At 37.3% G+C, this 20424-nt stretch overlaps 1 protein-coding gene and 1 non-coding gene across 3 annotated transcripts; one reads left to right on the forward strand and one right to left on the reverse strand.

Moving 5' to 3' along the window:
• Window positions 1-3679: 3679 nt before the first annotated feature.
• Window positions 3680-3786, forward strand: LOC148549269 (small nucleolar RNA R71). The gene has a single exon (XR_015897568.1). It is a non-coding gene; the product is annotated as a small nucleolar RNA R71 (small nucleolar RNA).
• An 8443-nt stretch (window positions 3787-12229) lies between these two features.
• On the reverse strand, window positions 12230-14250 carry LOC107614023 (uncharacterized). 2 transcript variants are annotated; one of them, XM_016316231.3, is made up of 3 exons: window positions 14006-14250; window positions 13620-13657; window positions 12230-13523 (listed from the first exon to the last, which is right to left on the reverse strand). In XM_016316231.3, the coding sequence occupies exons 2-3, from the start codon at window positions 13649-13651 to the stop codon at window positions 12464-12466; spliced, it is 1092 nt and encodes a 363-aa protein (XP_016171717.1). In that variant the 5' UTR covers window positions 13652-13657; window positions 14006-14250; the 3' UTR covers window positions 12230-12463. The 2 variants fall into 2 exon arrangements, with proteins under 2 accessions (XP_016171717.1, XP_016171718.1); XM_016316232.3 differs by lacking the exon at window positions 13620-13657 and having other exon boundaries at window positions 14006-14240.
• Between the last annotated feature and the right edge of the window lie 6174 nt (window positions 14251-20424).

Genomic DNA, 20424 nt, shown 5'->3' on the forward strand with positions numbered 1-20424 from the left:
CTTGAATTCCTTCAGCTATCAGTTCATGCACATTGATTTCTCCACCTTGTACTAGGCAATGTACCATAGTTGCTCGATTAATATTGACCTCTGAATTATTTGCAGCTGGGAAGATAGACCTCCTCACGAGTTCAAACCACCCCTTGGCTTCCGGGCTAAGGTCTCCCCTCTTGATGAACCAGGGTCTCCCATCTCCATACCTTTCCCAATCAGCTGCTATAACACAGATGTCAGTCACGATTTCTATGAGCTCATCATTGTCAGGGCTCTTACTTATCCTTGCATGATAACTGGGCTCATCAAAATGTGGTGATTTTAGGTGAAGAGTTCTTGTTATAGCATTTGGGTTGAAGTCCACCTCCTTTCCTCTTACATAGCTTTTGAAGGTTGGGGCCCTGGTTTTGTCTTCCCTAACCATATTTGCGTAGAACTCTTTGATGAGGTTTACATTGATCTTCCCCTCTGGATTAGTGAGCCTTTGCCACCCTCTTTTTTCAATTTTCTCCCGAATCTGTGGGCATTCGTCTTCATTGATTTGGAAGGTTAACTCGGGCAGTATCTTTTTGAGCTTTATCTGCTCAAATTCTCGTTCATGGAAGGCAGTTTTGAATTTCTTCTCATCGAAAGGAATGCTCTCCATTGGTTCCTTCCTTTTTTGCCTCTTGGAGCTTGATGATGCCATGAATTTGAGTTGCTGTGTGAGGGGGTTGGAAGGTAAGGATAGATGAAGAATTTGGTTGGTTAGGATGAGGTGTGATGAAGAGGTTTTGGACGCCGAAAGTGTGAAGTGTGGAGAGTGGGAATTTGAGTGTGAGGGGTAAGTATGCACTAGGACTCACTTATATAGGGAGATTGTGAGTGAATGGAGGGTGTGGATTGATGGAATGGTTGCTTGATGGACGGTTGGGGTTGTGCATGGAGAAAGGACAAGGATCATCACTTTATGAGGGTTATTGGTTCGGTCTTCAAGAGTCTCCTTTCTTCAATGTTGCATGGCAACATTTTCCAATGCATTCCTTCTTGAGACAAGTGTGTAGTCCCTCTTTTTGTGGTGTTCGAACCTTCTTCATTTAATTGTCCAATCAATCCCCTTCAATGCTCCTTTCCTTTTCCCTATAAAAATAAAATAAGAAAAATCAATATCATAAAAAGTTTTTAAACTTTTTGGCTAGAATAATGAAGAAAAAGAATTAGATTGTTTATTCATGAACACCAACTGACTAACTAACTGTGTATCCTTATATGCACATTGGTGGCACCCTAGGGTAACACCAAACTTAGTTTGGAGCACTGTGATGAAAAGTTCTGTTCAAAGCTCCAAGACTAGCATGCTCTCAGTTGCATTCATGCTTTCTTGGCATGCTTTGAACACCAAACTTGTTCTTCACTATATACTGCCTATTAAGGATTTCACCAAGTGTTTGTCAAGTCTGGGTTGGAATTCATGAATATTGACTTATTCACTATTTTCTAAAAGCATATAAAACATGGGTTGCCTCCCATGAAGCACTTCTTTAGCGTCACTAGCTTGACGTTTCTCCCTCATCAGGGTGGTTGGTAATGCTTAAAGTCCTCCCCTCTTGCTGTAGACTTATATCCATTGGTTGTATCAATGATCTCTACATGTTCCAAGGAGAGAACTCTGTTGATAGTGAAGACCTTAGGTAACTGAGATGGTACAGTGGGGAGATTAGGGGGGATATCTGGGAAGTAAGCTGAGATCACTTTATCCCCTGGAGAGAAGTCTTCCGTAAGAATCTTCTTGTTCCTCCACCTCCTTGGTACCTTCTTCTTTGTTCCCTTTGATGTTGCCTTACTCTTTGTGACCTCTTCTTCTAAGGGAATTTTGTTGTTGTCTTCACATGTCTCTGGTGGTTTAGGTTCCCCCAGTTTTTCCTTGAGTTGTGACAACTGCTTATTTCCTTGTTCATCAACCAAGGGCTTTTCCAGATGGGTTGGTTGTGCTTCAGTACTTGCTTCCTCTGTCAGCATCTCATTATGATCTTTTCTTGGTTCTTTGTTCTCTTGGTCTGCTTCTTGTGAGAATTTGAATACATTAAAGCTGAGTCGTTCATCATGGATCCTCAATATTAGCTCCCCTCGCTCCACATCTATGAGTGCTCTGGCTGTAGCTAAGAATGGTCTTCCCAATATGATTGGGTGAGTATGACTCTCTTCCATGTCCAGGATGACAAAGTCTGTGGGAAGAAAGTATTTCCCAACCTTTACCAACACATTTTCCACCACTCCTATTGCTTGTTTTTGAGTTTTGTTTGCCAGCCTGATGACTACATCTGTGGGCATTATCTCATTGATCTTCAGCCTCTTCACCAGGGATAAGGGCATTAAGTTGATGCTTGCTCCCAAATCGCAAAGTGCTTTATCAAACATTGTTTCTCCTATGGCACAGGGAACATGAAAACTCCCTGGATCTTTTCTTTTTGTAGGCAACTGTGGTTGAATGAGGGCACTGCACTCCTTGTTCATCACTATAGTTTGGCCTCCCTTGAGTGAGCTTTTCCTGGGAAGCAGCTCCTTCATATACTTGATGTATGCAGGCATTTATTGAATAGTCTTGATGAAAGGTATGTTGACATGCAGAGATGCAAACAAATCTAGAAACCTTGAGTATATTCTCTTCTCCACAGCACCATTGAGCAGTTGGGGAAACGGTGCATATAGTCTCAGCAGCTCCTGTTGTGAGATTTCTGGTTATTGGTAATCTTTTTCCTCCTTCTCTGCTGAGGTGTCTCCAGGTTGTTCTGCCGACTCGTTTGGCTTGTCCTCAGTCTCCTTATCACTTATAGTGACCATCTTGCAATCTTCCCATCTTACTTTCTTTGTTTCACCTCTCGGATTCTTCTCTGTGTCACTTGGAAATCCATCTGTGGGTTTGGGAATCTGCTCAGAGAGATACCCCACTTGAGATTCCAACCTCTTGATTGTATCTCCTTGGTTCTTAAAATTTGCTCGCACTTCCTCCTTGAATGCCTTATTGTCTTGAATCTCTTTGCCTATGCTTTCAAGTAGATTCTCAATCCTTGAGAGTCTGTCATCAAATGATGGTAGATTGGGATTAGAGGTAGAAGGATGAGGTAAGTTATTTTGGTTTTGATATGAATGTGGAGAGGTGTTGTTATGGGGGTGTTGATATGGTCTAGATGTAAAATGTTGATGGGCTGCATTGTTGGGATTTGGGCGTCTTTGATCAAGGCCTTGGTCTTGTTGATTTTCCCACCCAAAGTTTGGGTGATTCCTCCAGCCAGGGTTGTAGGTCTTGGAGTATAGATCATGGTTTTGCCTAGGTGAATTCCCAATGTAGTTGACTTTCTCCTGACTTCCCTCTGCTTCTTCATTCACTCCTTCTTGGGTTGTTGATGAAGTGGTGATTGCTGCTACTTGGTTCCTCTCCATCTTCTTGGTTAGGTCAGCCAGCTGCTTGGCAATGAGCTTGTTCTGAGCCAGCAGAGCATCTACATTGTTTAGCTCCATCATTCCTCTAGTGTTCCCTCTTTCGGAAGCATAGAAGTAGTCATTCTCTGCTACAGTTTCAATGACATCTATGGCTTCCTCAATGGTCTTCTTCTTGTTCAAAGATCCTCCGGATGAATGGTCTACGGCCTTCTTTGACTCATAAGAGAGCCCTTCATAGAAAATGTGCAGCTGCACCCATTCATTGAACATATCTGGTGGGCACCTCCTTGTTAGGTCTTTAAACCTCTCCCATGCTTCATACAGAGTCTCACCATCTTGTTGCCTGAAAGTTTGGACCTCAGCTCTCAGCCTATTGATTTGTTGAGGGGGGGTAAAATCTTGCTAAGAATTTGTTCACCACATCTTCCCAAGTTGTCAAGCTCTCCTTTGGAAAAGACTCCAGCCACTTGGCTGCCTTATCCTTGAGTGAGAATGGAAATAAGAGCAGTCTATAGGCGTCAGGATGAACACCATTAGACTTCACTGTGTCACATATTCTCAGGAAGGTGGTTAGATGTTGATTGGGGTCTTCTTGGACACCTCCTCTGAATGAACAGTTGTTCTGAACAAGGGTGATGAGCTGTGGTTTTAGTTCAAAATTGTTGGCATGGATGGTTGGCTTTTGAATACTACTTCCACATTTTCCTAGGTTTGGATTGATGTAATAGCCTAAAACTCTTCTATCCTCCCCAGCATGATTTGCTCGACCTCCTCCGCCATGGTTGTGAGCCTCTTCCTCACGATGGTCTTCCATGTTTTCTTCCATGTTTGGTTCAAAGTATTCCTCCTCTTCCTCAGCTCCAACTACTCTTTTTCCTCTTGCTTCCTTCCTTAATCTAAAGAAGGTTCTCTCAGGTTCAGAATCAAAGGAAGTTGAAGCCCCGCTTCTTCTCCCTGTCATACAACCAACAAAGCACAAGCAAGGAAAATAGATGTAGAAAGTATTTCTGTTAGAATTACTGTTAGTGTGAGTGATGCAATTTATCAAACAGTTAGTGGGTTAGTGATATGAATTGTAAATAACAAAAAGAAACGAAAAAGTAGGGGGAAGGGAAGAAATTAACTAAAACTGAAAGTAAATTACTCAAACAGAAAATTAAATCAAACAAAACAAAAATGCTCAATCTAGTTATCCTCCAATTTAATCATTGTTGATGCACAATCAATCCCCGGCAACGGCGCCATAAACTTGATGCACGGAAAACTTGTCTCATAACAAATTTCCTTCGGCAAGTGTACCAAATTTGTCGTCAAGTAAAAACTCACAATAGAGTGAGGACGAATCCCACAGGGATTGATTGATCAAGCAACTTTAATTAGAAGAATGTTCTAGTTGAGCGAATCAGAATTTGAGTTGAGAATTACAGAAGATTAAATGGCGGGAAAGTAAATAACAGAAAAGTAAATGCTAGAAATAAAGAGCTGAATGTAGATGACGAAAAGTAAATTGCAGAATCTTAAATGGGAATGGGGTAATTGCTCATAAAAGTAAATGACAGAAATTAAAGAGAATGGGTAAGATCAGAAATGGGGAGTTCATTGGGCTCAGGAGATGTTGCATTCTCCGGATCAATTTCATTTTCATCTCTTCCTCAATCAATGCACTCATTGATCTCCTTGGCAATCTTAAGTGATCGAATTACAATTCCTTGTAATTCAATCTCTCAAATCTTGATCAATAGCCAATTCCTTGGTCAATTGCTCATGAGAAGAGATGAAGTATGGTCACTGATTATACCACATGCATTTCCCAAATCAAGTGTTGAGAGGATTATAGTCACATATCCATCCAAACCCAATTTGGTCCAGCATGAGAAAGCATTTCTAGCATGATCTCTTCATTCCTCTTTCAAGGTTCAGAAGAGATCCAAGTTTGAATAGATTCTTTTCCAAGATAACTACCCAATTGGATGAAGATCGAAAGCTTTCAAGTAAAATCAAGAGAAAAGATAGAAGAATAATAATGAAAACTAGTATTGATCCATCAAATTACAACAGAGCTCCCTAACCCAATGAAAGGGGTTTAGTTGTTCATGGCTCTGGAAAATGAAAACAAAGATGGAGAATACATGATGAAACTAGAAGTGCAGAGAAAGTAAAATACAGAGAGTAGTTCTATGCCAAGAGGCTCCCTATCATTTCCAACTCCCCCTTTTTAATTCAAAGCTACTCCTATATATACTACTCTTATGATCTTCTAGTTGGCTCTTCAAGTCTTGGGTATGGGCCTTTGGATCTTGAGTTTGAAGCAGTTATCTTCTTCATTGGGCTTAGTTTTACTTGCAGAGAGAAAGTGTGAAGTGAGCAGAGACTTTAGCTCAGGACATTAGTGGTGTTAACGTTTAAGTGGAAATGTGGGTTCGAGAACGTTAGTGACAATCACCTTTTTCACTAACGTTCCTCACCAAAGTAAGAGCCACGTTAACTCCAACGTTAGTGGCACAAACATTGCTACTAACGTTGCCTCTTTGTCCTTCGCACACATTGTTGGGACTTACCTTTCCCAATAACATTGAGAAGTCTCCCCCTTTCCTACGTTAGAGTCCACGTTAACTTAGTTAACATGGCTCTTTTAACGTAGGCTTGCCAACCTTCGAGAACGTTAGTGACACTTACCTTTGTCACTAACGTTCCAATATGCCCCTATTTCTCACGTTAGAGTCCACGTTAACTAGGTTAACGTGGCTTCTAATGTGGCCATGCTAGCCATCTCCAACGTTAGTGACAAAGTTGAGTGTCACTAACGTTGGCTCATATCCACGTTAGCTTCCACGTTAACTAAGTTAACGTGGGAGTTAACGTGGCTCTTAGTGGCTTGTGTGGGTTCATTCCAACGTTAGTGATAATGTTAGGTGTCACTAACGTTGGCGATCACATTCTTGCTTCACGTTAACTAAGTTAACGTGGGAGTTAACGTGGCTTATGGAGGCTTGGCCAACGTTAGTGACAAAGGTGAATGTCACTAACGTTGGCTTCTCTCTTGCTTCTTAACGTTAGAGCCCACGTTAACTAAGTTAACGTGGCTCTTAACGTGGCCACTTATGAGCTTGGTCCAACGTTAGTGACAAAGGTAAGTGTCACTAACGTTGGCTTCATTTCCTTTCCTCCACGTTAGAGTTCATGTTAACTTAGTTAACGTGACTCTTAACGTGGGCAATGATGGCTTCGAGAGTGTTATTGGCGATTACTTTTCTCATTAACTTTGCAAGTTACTCCCATTCCACGTTAGGAGTTACGTTAATTAGATTAACGTGGCTGCTAACATGGTTCTTCCTTGCTTCCTTTGTCCTGAAATCAAGCAATAGAGTGCATCAAAGTTCTAGTCCAAGTCTTGGGAAGTACAACATCCAATTTGTCATTAAATTCATGCAAAATCCTCATGAAATCATGTAAAGTGCACAATGTATGCTTGAATCAAGATGTAAGTGAATATCTACCCAAAACTAGCTTATTTTCTAAGGAATGCATGAAACTACCCTAAAAATAGTAAAGAAAAGGTCAGTGAAAATGGCCAAAATGCCCTGGCATCATCTATCGGTAAAGAATAAAAGTAATCGCGTTGTAAGTATAGTTTCTAAACCAACAGAAAATCCTTTCGTACAAACGTTTTAGTTGTCACAAGTAACAAACCCCTAAATAAATTGATAACCGAAGTATTTAAACCTCGGGTCGTCTTCTCAAGGAACTGCAAGGAGGTATGTTCTTATTATTGGTTATGAGTTTTGTAAATTGGGGTTTTGAAAGTGAGGAACAAGTAATTTAAATGACAAATAAAATAAATAAATAACTGTAAAATAAACTCTTAGCGAGGTATGAGAATTTGGAATTCCTATCCTAGTTATTCTTATCAGGTGTGATGAGAATTGGATTTTAATCCCACTTAGTTAAGTCAAGTGGACTAATTAGATTGATCTTCAAGTCCTAGTCAATCCCTATGGGAAGACTAGCTTTAGAGCGATCTAGATTAATTAGGAATCTGCCAATTTCAACCACTGCTGAGTTTGACAATTCAAGTGTTACCAATTACTTAACCAAAGCCAAAAGGAAAAAATGTAAATTATTAATGTAAATAAAGGAAAGCAATCATAATTCTGAAATACCTCAAATCATATTAAATAGAAAATCAAATCTAAACATGAATGGTTCATAACCCAAATTGGCAACAAAAGTAATTAAAAGAAAGCATTAAAATATCTGAAAGCAAAGGGAAATATAAAGTAAATGAATATTGAACCTGATAATGATTTGGAATACTAAATTGAAATAATAAGAAATCCTAATCCTAAAACCTAAGAGAGAGGAGAAAACCTCTCCCTCTGAAAACTACATCTAAACTATAAAAAGTGAATAATTGGAGCTCTCTCTCTGAATGGATGCATTCCCCCACTTCATAACCTCTAATCTATGCCTTCTGGACTTAGATCTGGGCCAAAAAGGGCTTCAGAAATTGCTGGGAGCGTTTTCTGTAATTTCTGGTGCGTGGCGTCTGTCACGCGTCCGCGTGGGTCACGCGGTCGCGTCACCTGGAGTTTTCCTTGTCACGCGTTCGCCTCGGTCATGCGTCTGCGTCATCTGTGTTCTGCTCATGGCGTGCGTCCGCGTCAGTCATGCGTTCGCGTCGCTGTCTTTTCGCGCTAGGCATGCGGCCGCGTCGTCCATGCGTTCGCGTTGCTGCCAGTTTCTTCAAAAACTCCATTTTGTGCTTTCCTTCCATTTTTGTATGTTTTCTTTCCATCCTTTAAGTCATTCCTGCCTTAGGAGATCTGAAACTACTCAACACACAAATCACGGCATCGAATGATAATAAAGGGTGATTAAAATAATTAATTTTTAAAGCATAGGAAACATGTATTTCACATATATCACATAATAAGGAAGAGAAAGTAAAACCATGCAATTTACATGAATAAGTGAGTGAAGGATTGAATAAATCTCTTGAATTGAGCACAATATATATCATAAAGGTTTATCAAGGACCATCTTAGATATGCTTAGTCCAACCTGCTTGAAAAAAGTCTAATAGTTAAATGGTAAGCTGGTAGCCTTGTCCCAATTCCTAGCTGATAGCCTTGTCCAACAATTAAAAATTTTCTTATGCCCTCATTTTAGCCTCCAGAAGATTGCGATCTTATTTCCAAACTCACACCATCAAAATTTGAACTAACCAATTGATGAATCATATTCTACAAAAAAAAAAAGATATCGCAAGGCGGATGTTTCAATGGGCTGTAAAATTGTCCAAGTTAACCTCAAGTATGAAGCATTGAAGCTCGGACGGCCATCAAATCACAATACTTGGTCAACTTTTTCACAGAGTATACAGGAGAACAATAAAGGAGCTCCAGAACTTGGAGCTTATATGTAGATGGCTCATCAAATAAAGATGGTAGTGGGGCATGGATTATCCTTGAGAATGAAGAAGGAACTCGGATAGAACTCTCACTAAAGTTTGATTTTCTGGCCTCCAACAACCAAGCTGAGTATGAATCCATACTTGCAGGTCTTCGAATGGCCAATGAGGTCGGCGCCTTGAAGGTCATAGTGTTTAGTGACTCCAAAGTAATAACCTTGCAAGTAAATGGTGATTATCAAGCTAAAGTTCCCAATATGAAAAGGTAGTATTTGGAGAAAACACTAGCTCAATCGGCCTAGTTCCATAGAAAGAAAGCAAATAGTTTTTCAAAAAACAGAGAGTCAAGCAGGAACACTGTTCGTACCCTAACCCATTGCAAGAGCCAAACCCAAAATGATCCAAAAGTCCAGTCAACTATCTACAATAAAGGAATATAGATCCACACTATTCCTTGCCCGACCTCCCAAAGGTCAGTCACAGCGGCGATGATCCAACTCGACTTGTTTATATAAATTACCACCTTCTACAATTACTCTCCTACTTATTAAGATAGGAGATCTTAATAAACGCCCTAATAAGATAGAGTAATTACCCACCATCAAAGGTTCCAACCCCTACTAATATTAAGTATCGGAGTCCCTTACAGGTACCACTCCCAATCATCTCCAAAGAGTTCGGATGGTGTTATTTTGTCGGAGGAAACAAAGGAGCATCTCACTCAAAAGGAGTTTGGATCTCATGTTTATACCCAAATCACATTGATTTTAGATAAGCCTTGGAACTATATCTATTCTTAATATGTTGATATAATATATATAAAATTAGAATAAAAAAGAAAAAACTATAACGGATATAAAATATATTTTGTTCAAATAAAAGAGAAAAACAATTAGAAACTAAAATATAATTGAATTGATAATTATTTTATTTTATTTTTTTTTTGTGTTTATTCTGTATCATTCTATAACATTAATATATAATATCTTTACTAAAAAAATTTATAATGTCATAAATTTTATACATATATAAACTGTTATTTTGTTATTTTCTAATTATAAGATTTTAGTTTATATTATACGTTTTATTCTGTATAATTTTAAGATTTATACTTGGATATATTTATATTTTTATGTGATTATTTATAAGTTTATATATTAATTTATTATAATTCAATTATTTTAATTAAATCACAGTTAAATCGATTAAACCTTTAAACTTATGAATCAATAATTAAAGAGTATATACCCATTTTGGTCCTCAAAGAATTTTAAACCAGACATTTTAGTCCTCAACTAAAATTAATTACTCGATTGGTCCCTAACAATTAATTCCGTTAGTCACTTAGGTCCTTGGCTCCGTCAACTCTAACGGAAGACAAAATGGTCCCTGAAAACTCTAACATGGGACAAAATGATCCCTAACAACTCTAACAAGGAACAAAATAATTTTCGACCCCTTTATTCGAAAACGACACTGTTCTTCTCTAATTTTTATCATATCTCGCATAACCCTAACATTTATACTCTCCTTCTTCACCTTCATAGTCTTCGGTTCCATCTTTTCCTTCCTCCTTTAGCTCCAAGATTAAGCCATGGTGTAATTGTCACACGTACGTGTCACACCTACCTCAACATATCATGGACCACACACTTCCTAAATCTTTGTGACTAGTACATCCACCTCCTCTGCACTTCACCCACCAAAAGCATCCACTTCCACGTCTTTGATAACATCACTTCCAACCCCGACAATGTCCACGACATCCTCAAGACCAAGTTCCACAACTACTCCAAGGGCACGCCTTTCTTCACTCTCCGGCAAGTAATATAGATTGTTGGACAAATATAGATTATTGGACATTAGGACATCATGAGAAGATTCTCCTTCGACATCATATGCAAATTCTCATTTGAAATAGACACCGAGTGCTTCATTCCTTCCTTTTCGAAATCTTAACAAATGACTTGCTGTCTGGATTCATGGATCCATCGAAGACGATAACTAGTTGAGAGACATAGGCATTAGTTTCCTGAGTATGAATTAGTTGAAAACAAGTTGAGGATCTTTTTTTTATTTTTTTTAGATAATTACATCTCCACCCAATTCCAAAAAAAGTGGACGTAGTTCCAGAAAACAGTAACAAAAATAGAGCAATAACTACAAAGAAAACATAAAAACTAGATATTTGCACTTATACAATATCAAATCATGATCATTCTCCTTCCAACTTTTACTCTGCAAAATTATTGTCCTTTTTCATAGATCAGTAAATCATGCATCAAAGATCAACTTCATATGTCTTCTTATTCGCCTTAGACTTGATATTTGCACTCATAAGTACATCAATTACTCCTATATTGTCGATCTTGACACCATCGATTTGTGCATTCTACAACTTCCTCCTTTAACTTCTCTAATACCAATACTATATTATTAAAGACAATGTTATTTTTACATCTTCATGTGCACCATATTACAGAAAAAAATAACACCATCCACACTTTCTTCATATCTTTCCTTATCTTTCTATCCATCCACACCACAAAGCATTCTTTGGTGGTTCCTGGCCAAACCCAAATCACACTCCAATCCACCAAGATTGATCCGCACAACTTTCATATACGATCACATGAGAAAACCAAGTGATGTACCGTCTCCAATCTATCCTTACATAAGACACAAAAGGATTCCGCTTCTGGTACAATCTTAAACTTACATAATCTATCTCTAGTATTTAATCTTTCTAAAATTACAAATCACATTAGCAATTCAACCCGTGGAGGATTTTTTTTCTCGTGAACATTAAATTTATAGAGTGTGCATTGTGTAGTTTAAAGTTACAGTCTTAGACCGTTAGTGTTATGCGAGATATGATGGAAATTGAGAGAGAACAGTGTCGTTTCCGAACAGAGGAGATCAGGGACCATTTTGTCCCCTGTTAGAATTGTCAGGGATTATTTTGTCCTCCGTTAGAATTAACGGAGTAAAGGACCTAAGTGACTGACGGAGTTAATTGTTAGGGACTAATTGAGTAATTAATTTTAGTTGGAAACTAAAGTGTCCAGTTTAAAATTCTTTGAGGACCAAAATGGGTATATACTCATAATTAAAACAACTAGAAAACTTTCGATTTTGAGAACCTTGCTATTAAGTTAAAAAAAAAAATTAAGAAGTCTTATGTTTTTTCGGTTATCATTAAATAAAGAAAAATACATAGAAAAATGTTACGTGTACAGGAAAGAAGTCGGACACCGGGCCAGCTCACAGCACATCTGCCACAGTATGGGCTAGTCGCCACCGTATCTCTCACTATGTATGTAAACACCCAACTTAGACAAGAATATACGCTCGCACCATATACGATCAAGTCTACTCACAAAGGAAGTAATGATTCAGTGGATCTATAAAACACTCATGCATATTCTTCTTTGCGTATTACAAATTATAACCAATGACCACAAGCAGAAATCCTGCTGCTGTTTTTATATAGATGTACATATCTGTCAAATAAAAACGGCTTTGCACATCATATAAATTTCACAAAATGGTTCTGAAATTGGCTATTAACATATTGTAGTATACTTAAATAGAGGACCTTCCTGTAAATGTTTTGTTTCTGGGCTCGTTTGAAACTCATCATCTTAAAACTACATCAATTCGACTAGACGATGAATGGTCGGAAGAAATAATCTGTCCACTACTATTGGTGATTTGTGTACTGGAATCTGTAATAGCAATAGCATCATCATTCATAGTCAAAGGAGTAACAGAAGATGTGGCGGCTGCAGCAATAACATTTTGATTATGTGACTCTGAATGGTTCGAAGCAGCATTATGATTCAGCTGCAAGGTGCTTCCTTCAGAGTCACTTCCAAGGTAGGAATCAAGTCCCTCTAAAGGTCTTTGCGGCGGAGTGATTGGCGGTGAAAGTAAGGCGATTCCTTGGATTACTGTACTTGAACTTTGAGCTGAAGTACGGGGATTATTTAATGGAAAACCACGGTTTCTGAAACACTTCACCTTGCTAACCTTAACTCTGCGCGCACAAGGTCGAGCAGGAATTTCACAACCATTCTCTTCTGATTCTAGCTGATCACTGTCATTGACTCCTACAGATCCATAAATTGGAGTAATGCATGTGATCATGACCTCTCCTTCACATACAGGGCATTCCCTAGCATTTGCATAAGCATACGACAAGCGAAAGAAGCAGGGCCAGCAGAACAAGTGACCACAGCAAGTCAAAACAGGATCTCTTGCCATTTTCAAGCATATGTTACAATCGAAGTAGTTTCCTGCGCGTCCCTTTGCCTTATCAGTGTTAGTTTCCATCCCCAGCGCCTTAGCAACCAAATATGCAGATGCCTTCCTTTTGCCCCTACAACTGCTGCTTTCCACATTACCATTTTCTTTGACATCATCTCCGGCCTCTACCTCTTCCAGCTGTGGTCTGCCTTCATCTTGAACCCCATCAACCAACACTTCTCCGGTGAATGTAGTCATTCGGACAGGACTATCACTACGGCACCACCTCTGCCGCTGCCTAACTCCGAAAATTATGCCTTCTAGGCGTCTAATTCGCTCTTCTATGTCATGCAAAGGCTGTTGATTCAAATCGAGTTCTGCTACAACTTCTGTCATTTTGCTCAGTTTTGTGATCCCATCAGCACCACCACATTTCAAATGTATCAAAGTCCTAAAAAACAAAATAAACAAATCAAAATTAACTTTTGTATCCTGTTTCTTAATTTTCCATCCGGGAAACAATTCAATTCAATTATAATGCACTTGCCTTAAGGTATCATAAGACCCACAATATATCATCACTAACTGCATCAGGGGAAACAATTCAATTGAGTGGGAATTCACATTTCCTTGATCAAATTAACCAAATATCTCATACCCAATATTAATATTGCAACAATCGTTCTGAAAAGCTTTACTTAACAACGGTAATATCGAAACAAAACATTAGATTTAAAAGCAAATAAATAAATAAAGACAAATTAAAATGGAGATGATCATTCTGTGCTGGAAAAGAAACAAGCAATCAACCCATAATTGATTCGAAACCCACAAAATATTAAAGGAGAAATAAAAAGAACACAAACATAAAAATTAATCTAATTGATTCAAGAAAAAAAATAATAATAACAGTAAAAAAGAATGAGGAATCACCGAAAAACTATTAACGAACGTTGTTGCAGGCGATGATCAATCGGGGTGTTGATTCATACTTTGAAGTTGAGAGGGACAAAAGTGTGGAAAATGAAGTGGTTGGCATTGCCATCTGAATCGATCCTTAAATATGGGTTCTGTGAATTCATGTTGTTTATTGGAACCGCTGAAGAAGGAAAGTATTTTGAGTATGTGGCCAGGGCCATCGAGGACTTCAAAGTTAAAATTAAAAGATGCTGCTTCACGGCTCACGCAATATATTTGTGGGATTCTTGTATACTAAAATTAACTATTAAAATCAGTTATTAATATAAAATATATGTTATAATATATGTACATATTAAAAATAAATTAAATTATATATATATTTATATACAAATATATTAAGGACTAATTTTAGTGAATATTTTTAGGGTACAAATAATATTTTTATAAAATTACAATATTTAATTTGAATGGATTGCAGTCAACTTTTCGGTAAATATAAAGTGATTTTTAAATAAAGAAGATATTTAATTCTTGTTTCCGTTGGTGTGAAATAATGCTTCTGTTTGTCTTTGCCATTTCTTTATAAAATATTATTCACTCAAATTAGTTATTATATATTTATGTATAAATATATATATTATTTAATTTATTTTTAATATATATTTTATATTTTAATATTTATTTTATATTAATAATTAATTTTGATAACTAATTTTAGTTTATATTTAATATGATTAAATTTTTTAATATATTGATGAAAATACTTCTATTTTTATTAACAAATTTTTTCTAATATTTTTAAATACTACAAAAATATTTAATGTTATACATATTTTTAAAATAAGATATTTTTATCTTTAAAATTAGATAATTTTATGCTAAATAGATTTGTTTTATATTTTTTTATCAATAAATACTTTTAAAATTAAAAAAAATTAGAGATTAAATTTTGATGAGATTGTATATATATACTTTTTAAATAGTTATTCAAATATTCCTACAAATTTTATATTAAATATATAATCGATTTGTCAAATATAAAAGTCGTTGTAAAAAAATAATATTCTATTTGATTATTTTTGTTGTATTTTAAAATATTTTAAAGATATTTTGACATTATCAAAATATTTTAAATATATACTTTTGTAAATATTTTCAAAAATTGAATATGCTTTTGATACTTTACTTTAAAAGTTGACCGAACGACATGGTGATCTAATACCTCCTTTTTTATTTGTGTATTATTGGTAGAGGTGCTCAATAAAAGAGTGTATAATACTTCTTCTCTTTTCTCTTGTTTTTTTTTTCAAAGTAAATAAGACAATTTAGAATATATAACTCAAGTCTCATGCATTATACTACTTCTTCTCTTCTCTCTTTTGTTTTTTTTTTTTTTAAGTTCTGCGAGCAATACATGAGACCTCTTTTCAAAACAAGCATAAAATTTTTAAAGATAATTAAAACTACTAAATATCAATAGAACTATTGACTCTAAACAGGATCATGCAAAAGAAACACTAATAAGCACTAGAAAACAGGAGATAATAAATAATATAAGAACTGAAATAAGTAAACTGCATGAAAGAAACTCAACCACCTCAGTTATCTTGTTGGCCATCTTACTCCTCAAGTTGTGCTCCTCCGTGAAGATGATTTACCTCCCGTGGTGCCATTGATGATAATATAAATAGAGAGTTCACTTTGCAACACCAACTTAAAAATTTGCTTGTCCCCAAGCAAAGAAAAACTGAAAAAGGTGAGGAACATAACATGCGCACGGATGAGTAAAAACAAAAAATATTACAAAAAAAAAAGAAGAGAGTGATATAAGGGCAAGAGGAAGTAAATTATTTTTTGAAGGGACGAGGGCTGGCGCTAAACGCCTAGGTCCGCGTTTAGCGCCGGCCAAACAGAAAGTTTTCACCAAATTGTGAGCGGCATTTAGCTCCAAGCAAACAAAACCACTTCATCTTTTATGCCATTTCTGGCGCCAGAGAACCCGAATCACTTCCTCTCCAAGGTATTCTGTTTCTCCTTTAGATTTCTCCTGTTTTTGGTTCAAACACTTTGCATGACCACAAACATAAATAAACCAAGAAAAATTATGTATAAAAATTATAAATAAATAAAAATCAAAATGAACATAAAATCAAAGGATACTAAGGATTGGGTTGCCCCCCAACAAGCACTTCTTTAACGTCACTAGCTTAATGGTTGATTGTTGCTAAGGTGGAGGTTAATCATAGTGCTTCAACTCCTCCCTTCTCACTGTGAATCTTTTTCCTGTGTTCCATGGATCAACTTAATATGTTCAAGAGAGAGAATTCTGTTTACTGTATGAGGCAACACTGGGCTTTTAGTCAACACCACTTTCATTCCTGGTAAGAAATTGACGAACTGACTTTCTGTCGGTAAAGAATTTCACAAATATATTCTCATTGAAAGTATAGCTTCTAAACCAACAGAGAATCCTTTCGTACAAAAACTTTGGTTGTCACAAGTAACAAAACCCAATAAAATTTATAACCGAAGTATTTAAACCTCGGGTCGTCTCTCAAGGAATTGCAGAGAGGTGTATTTATTATTGGTTATGGGTTTTTCTAAGAAGATTTTGAGTTTGAGAACAGAAAAATAAATGATTGTAAATTAAAGCAATAAAAATTAACAAGAGAATTTATATGATTAAAATAAAAAGCCTTGGCTAGGAGAAGATTAATTGGAAGTTCTATCATTGTTGGATTTCCCAAGATTAATAGTAATAGGCTGTTGTTTCTACTTAGTTATCCTTTACTAAATAAAGGAAAGTCAAGTTAGGAGCCAACTTCTATTCACAAGTCCTAATCCTCTCCCTTGGGAAGGATTAGTGTTAGTGGCCAGAAAGCCAATCACAAATTAACTCTTGAGTCTTCCAACTCAAGGGTCTCCAAATATTAATCAACTCCAAAACCAAGTTGGAAAAATCTAACTTAAATTGAAAGCATCAATAAATTGAAGAAAGCAATCATAAATATAAAATACCTCAAATTGCATTAAATATAGAAAATCAAATTAAACATGAGAATTCATAAACCAAATTGGAAAAATAAATAAACTAGAATACTAGAACAAATAAAAGTAGAAGAGAAACTAAATTAAAGGAACATTAAACTTGGAATGAAGAAATAACCATAAACTAAGAGGAATCCTAATCCTAAAAACCTAAGAGAGAGGAGAGAGCCTCTCTCTCTCTAGAAAACTACATCTAAAACCTAAAATTATGCATATGAAAGTTGTATCTATGAATGAATGGATTCCCCCACTTTATAGCCTCTAATCTGTGTTTTCTGGGCCAAAAACTGGGTCAAAATGCGGCCCGAAATTGCTGAGGGCGTTTTCTGCAATTTCCTGCACGTGGCGTCCGTCACGCGTGCGCGTGGGTCACGCGTACGCGTCGGTCGTTCTTTTTGCTAGGCGCACGTTCGCGTCGTCTATGCATGCGTGTCGCTTGTGTTCTGCGTGAGGCACGCGTCCGCGTCGTCCATGCTTGCGCGTCACTGCCATTTTCTTCAAAACTCCATTTTGTGCGTTCCTTCCATTTTTGCATGTTTCTTTTCTGTCCTCTAAGCCATTCCTGCCCTATGAAGCCTAAATATACTTAACACACAGATCACAGCATCGAATGGTAATAAAGGATAATTAATATTTTTAAGGCATAGGAAACATGTTTTCACATATATCATAGAATAAGGAATGAGTTGTAAAACCATGCAATTTATATGAATAAATGGTTGAAGAATTGATAAAAACACTCAATTGAGCACAAGATGAATCATAAAATAGTGGTTTATCAGAAATCTTCAGTGGGGATCTTCTTGTTTCTCTATCCTATGGGCATTTTCTTATTGGGAACTTCCTCTTGGTGGATGACGGAGACCCAACACCAAACTTAGGTTTGATGTCAGGGGGGATTATGTTGATTCCCACCAAATGAGGCTTGAATTGTAAATCTTATTGTGCATTATCAGAAGGTTCTTGAAGATTTAGAACAATAAGCTCAGTTTGCATGCAATTCTCCTCTCTGCCTGATAAATGCATAGTTTTGAAAACATGAAAGGCCAGTTGTTCATTATGTACTCTAAGTACCAATTCACCTTCTTTCACATCAATCAGAGCTCTCCCAGTGGCTAGGAATGGTCTTCCTAGGATTATAGAGGGATTTTCATCATCCCCCGTATGAAGAATCACAAAATCTGTTGGGAGAAAGAACTTTCTTACCTTGACTAAGATATTCTCTACTAATCCATGTGCAGGTTTCAGAGATTTGTCTGTCAATTGTAATGCTATCCTTGTTGGTTGTGCCTATTTGATTTGCAACTTCTTCATCACTGACAAGGGCATTAAATTGATGCTTGCTCCTAGATCACACAAGGCTTTCTCAAAGGTTGTGCTCCCAATGGTGCATGAAATTTGAAAGCTTCCTAGATTTGACATCTTCTTTGGCAAGTTACTCTGAATTATGGCACTACATTTCTTAGTCAGGACCATTGTCTCATCCCCCCATAAAGCCCTCTTCTTGGAAAGTATGTCCTTCATGAACTTGACATAGAGAGGCATTTGCTCCAAAGCCTCATCAAAAGGAATATTGATTTGCAATTTTTTAAAGACTTCTAAGAACTTTGAAAGCTGCTTGTCCTTGGTCTCTTTTTGAAGCCTTTGAGGATAAGGCATCTTTGGCTCGTACTCTGGTGCCTTAGGCAACGCTGGATACTTCTCAAGATCAACCAGAAAAGGGTTGTTCGAGTGTCTGGAGATGGCGTGCTCTTCTTTACTCTGCACCTCCTTTGGAGTTTCTTTTTCAATTGGCTTCTCAGTAACTTGAGCTTCTATACTTGCCACTTGTCCACTTACCACGATGATGGCCTTGTACTCCTCTCCTAGATTTGGAATTGTGTTACTATGGAGGGTAATGGTAGACCTCTGATTGATCTCAACAACTTCTGTGGCTATTTGACCCATTTGAACCTCTAAGTTTCTGAGTGAAGCTCTGGTTTCCTGCATAAAATTATGTTGATTCTTGGAGAGTTCCATAACAATGGATTCTAAGTCAGGGGTGTTCTGAGGTTGATCATGTTGAAACAGGTGGTTGTTAAAAATATTCTGATTGAGACTGCCCTGAGAATTGTTGATAAAATTTGGTGGCTGCCTCTGAGGTCGTTCTCTCCATCAAAAGTTTGGTTGATTCCTCCACCCTTGATAAAAAGTCTTGGAATAGGGATCATTATTGGAGGGTCTGGAGGAATATCCCATGTAATTAACCTGTTTAGGAATATATTGGCTATAGTCATAAGTCTCACCTTGAGGGAAGCCACCACTCATATCATAGGAAGTATCTTGAGCATTAACGGCTGAGACTTGCATTCCACTCAAGTGTTGTGTCAGAGCACTGATTTGCTGAGACATGGCCTTATTTTGGGCAAGAATAGCATCAAAGGTATCCGACTCCATGACTCCCTTCTTCACTGAGGTCCTTTCAGAAGAGTATAGGTACTGGTTGTTGACAATCATCTCAACCAACTCATTAGCCTCTTCAGGAGTCTTCTTCATATGCAGAGATCCACTTGTAGAATTATCCAGAGATATTTTGGCTATCTCAGAGAGTCCATCATAGAAAATCTGCAATTAGATCCAGTCTAAGAACATATCCAGAGGACACTTCCTGTTCATTGGTGCGCGAAATTAAACTCCACAATATTCGCATAGACAGACCAGCAAATGCACCGGGTCGTCCAAGCAATACCTCAGGTGAGTGAGGGTCGAATCAAAACATATATGAAAATGATGCCAAAAAGTGTATAAAATATCCACTCATCAATCATCAACTTGTATCTCTCCTCTCCCAAGCTTCATAGAAAGACTCTCCTTCTCTCTGCTTGAAGGTCTGAACATCCATCCTCAACTTAATTAGCTTTTGAGGAGGAAAGAACTTGGTCAGAAACCTATTGACCACCTTATCCCAAGTGTCCAAGCTCTCCTTGGGCTGAGTATCAAGCCACTACTTTGCTTTATCCCTCATATCAAATGGGAAGAAATTAGACATCAGGATTCACCCCATTAGTCTTCACAGTATCACATATCTGTAAGAAATTAGAAATAAATAGGTTGAGATCTTCCTGTGAAAGTCTGTGAAATTGGCAGTTTTGCTGCACTAGAGTGATCAACTAAGATTTCAGCTCAAAGTTATTTGCAGCAACAAGGGGTACAACAATGCTATTCCCATAGAAATTTGGGCTAGGAGCAATATAAGACCAAAGAGTCCTCCTGGGTTGCCCATTAGCATTCTGATTAACAACATTTGCATTGATTGCATTGTTGTTGTTATTGACATCCATAATGTACTCTTTCATCTTCTTTCTGAGAGTTATCCCTGAGACTTTCAACAGCCCTATAAGCTC

Source organism: Arachis ipaensis, chromosome B8 (assembly GCF_059453495.1).
Source record: "Arachis ipaensis isolate K30076 ecotype BB chromosome B8, ASM5945349v1, whole genome shotgun sequence".
Taxonomy (NCBI): domain Eukaryota; kingdom Viridiplantae; phylum Streptophyta; class Magnoliopsida; order Fabales; family Fabaceae; genus Arachis; species Arachis ipaensis.

Coding starts and splice junctions, on each gene's coding strand:
- LOC107614023 (XM_016316231.3), bottom strand. CDS start 13,651: ATGATATATTGTGGGTCTTATGATACCTTAAG. Junction 13,524..13,619: donor GGGTCTTATGATACCTTAAG/GCAAGTGCATTA, acceptor TTTGTTTTTTAG/GACTTTGATACATTTGAAAT.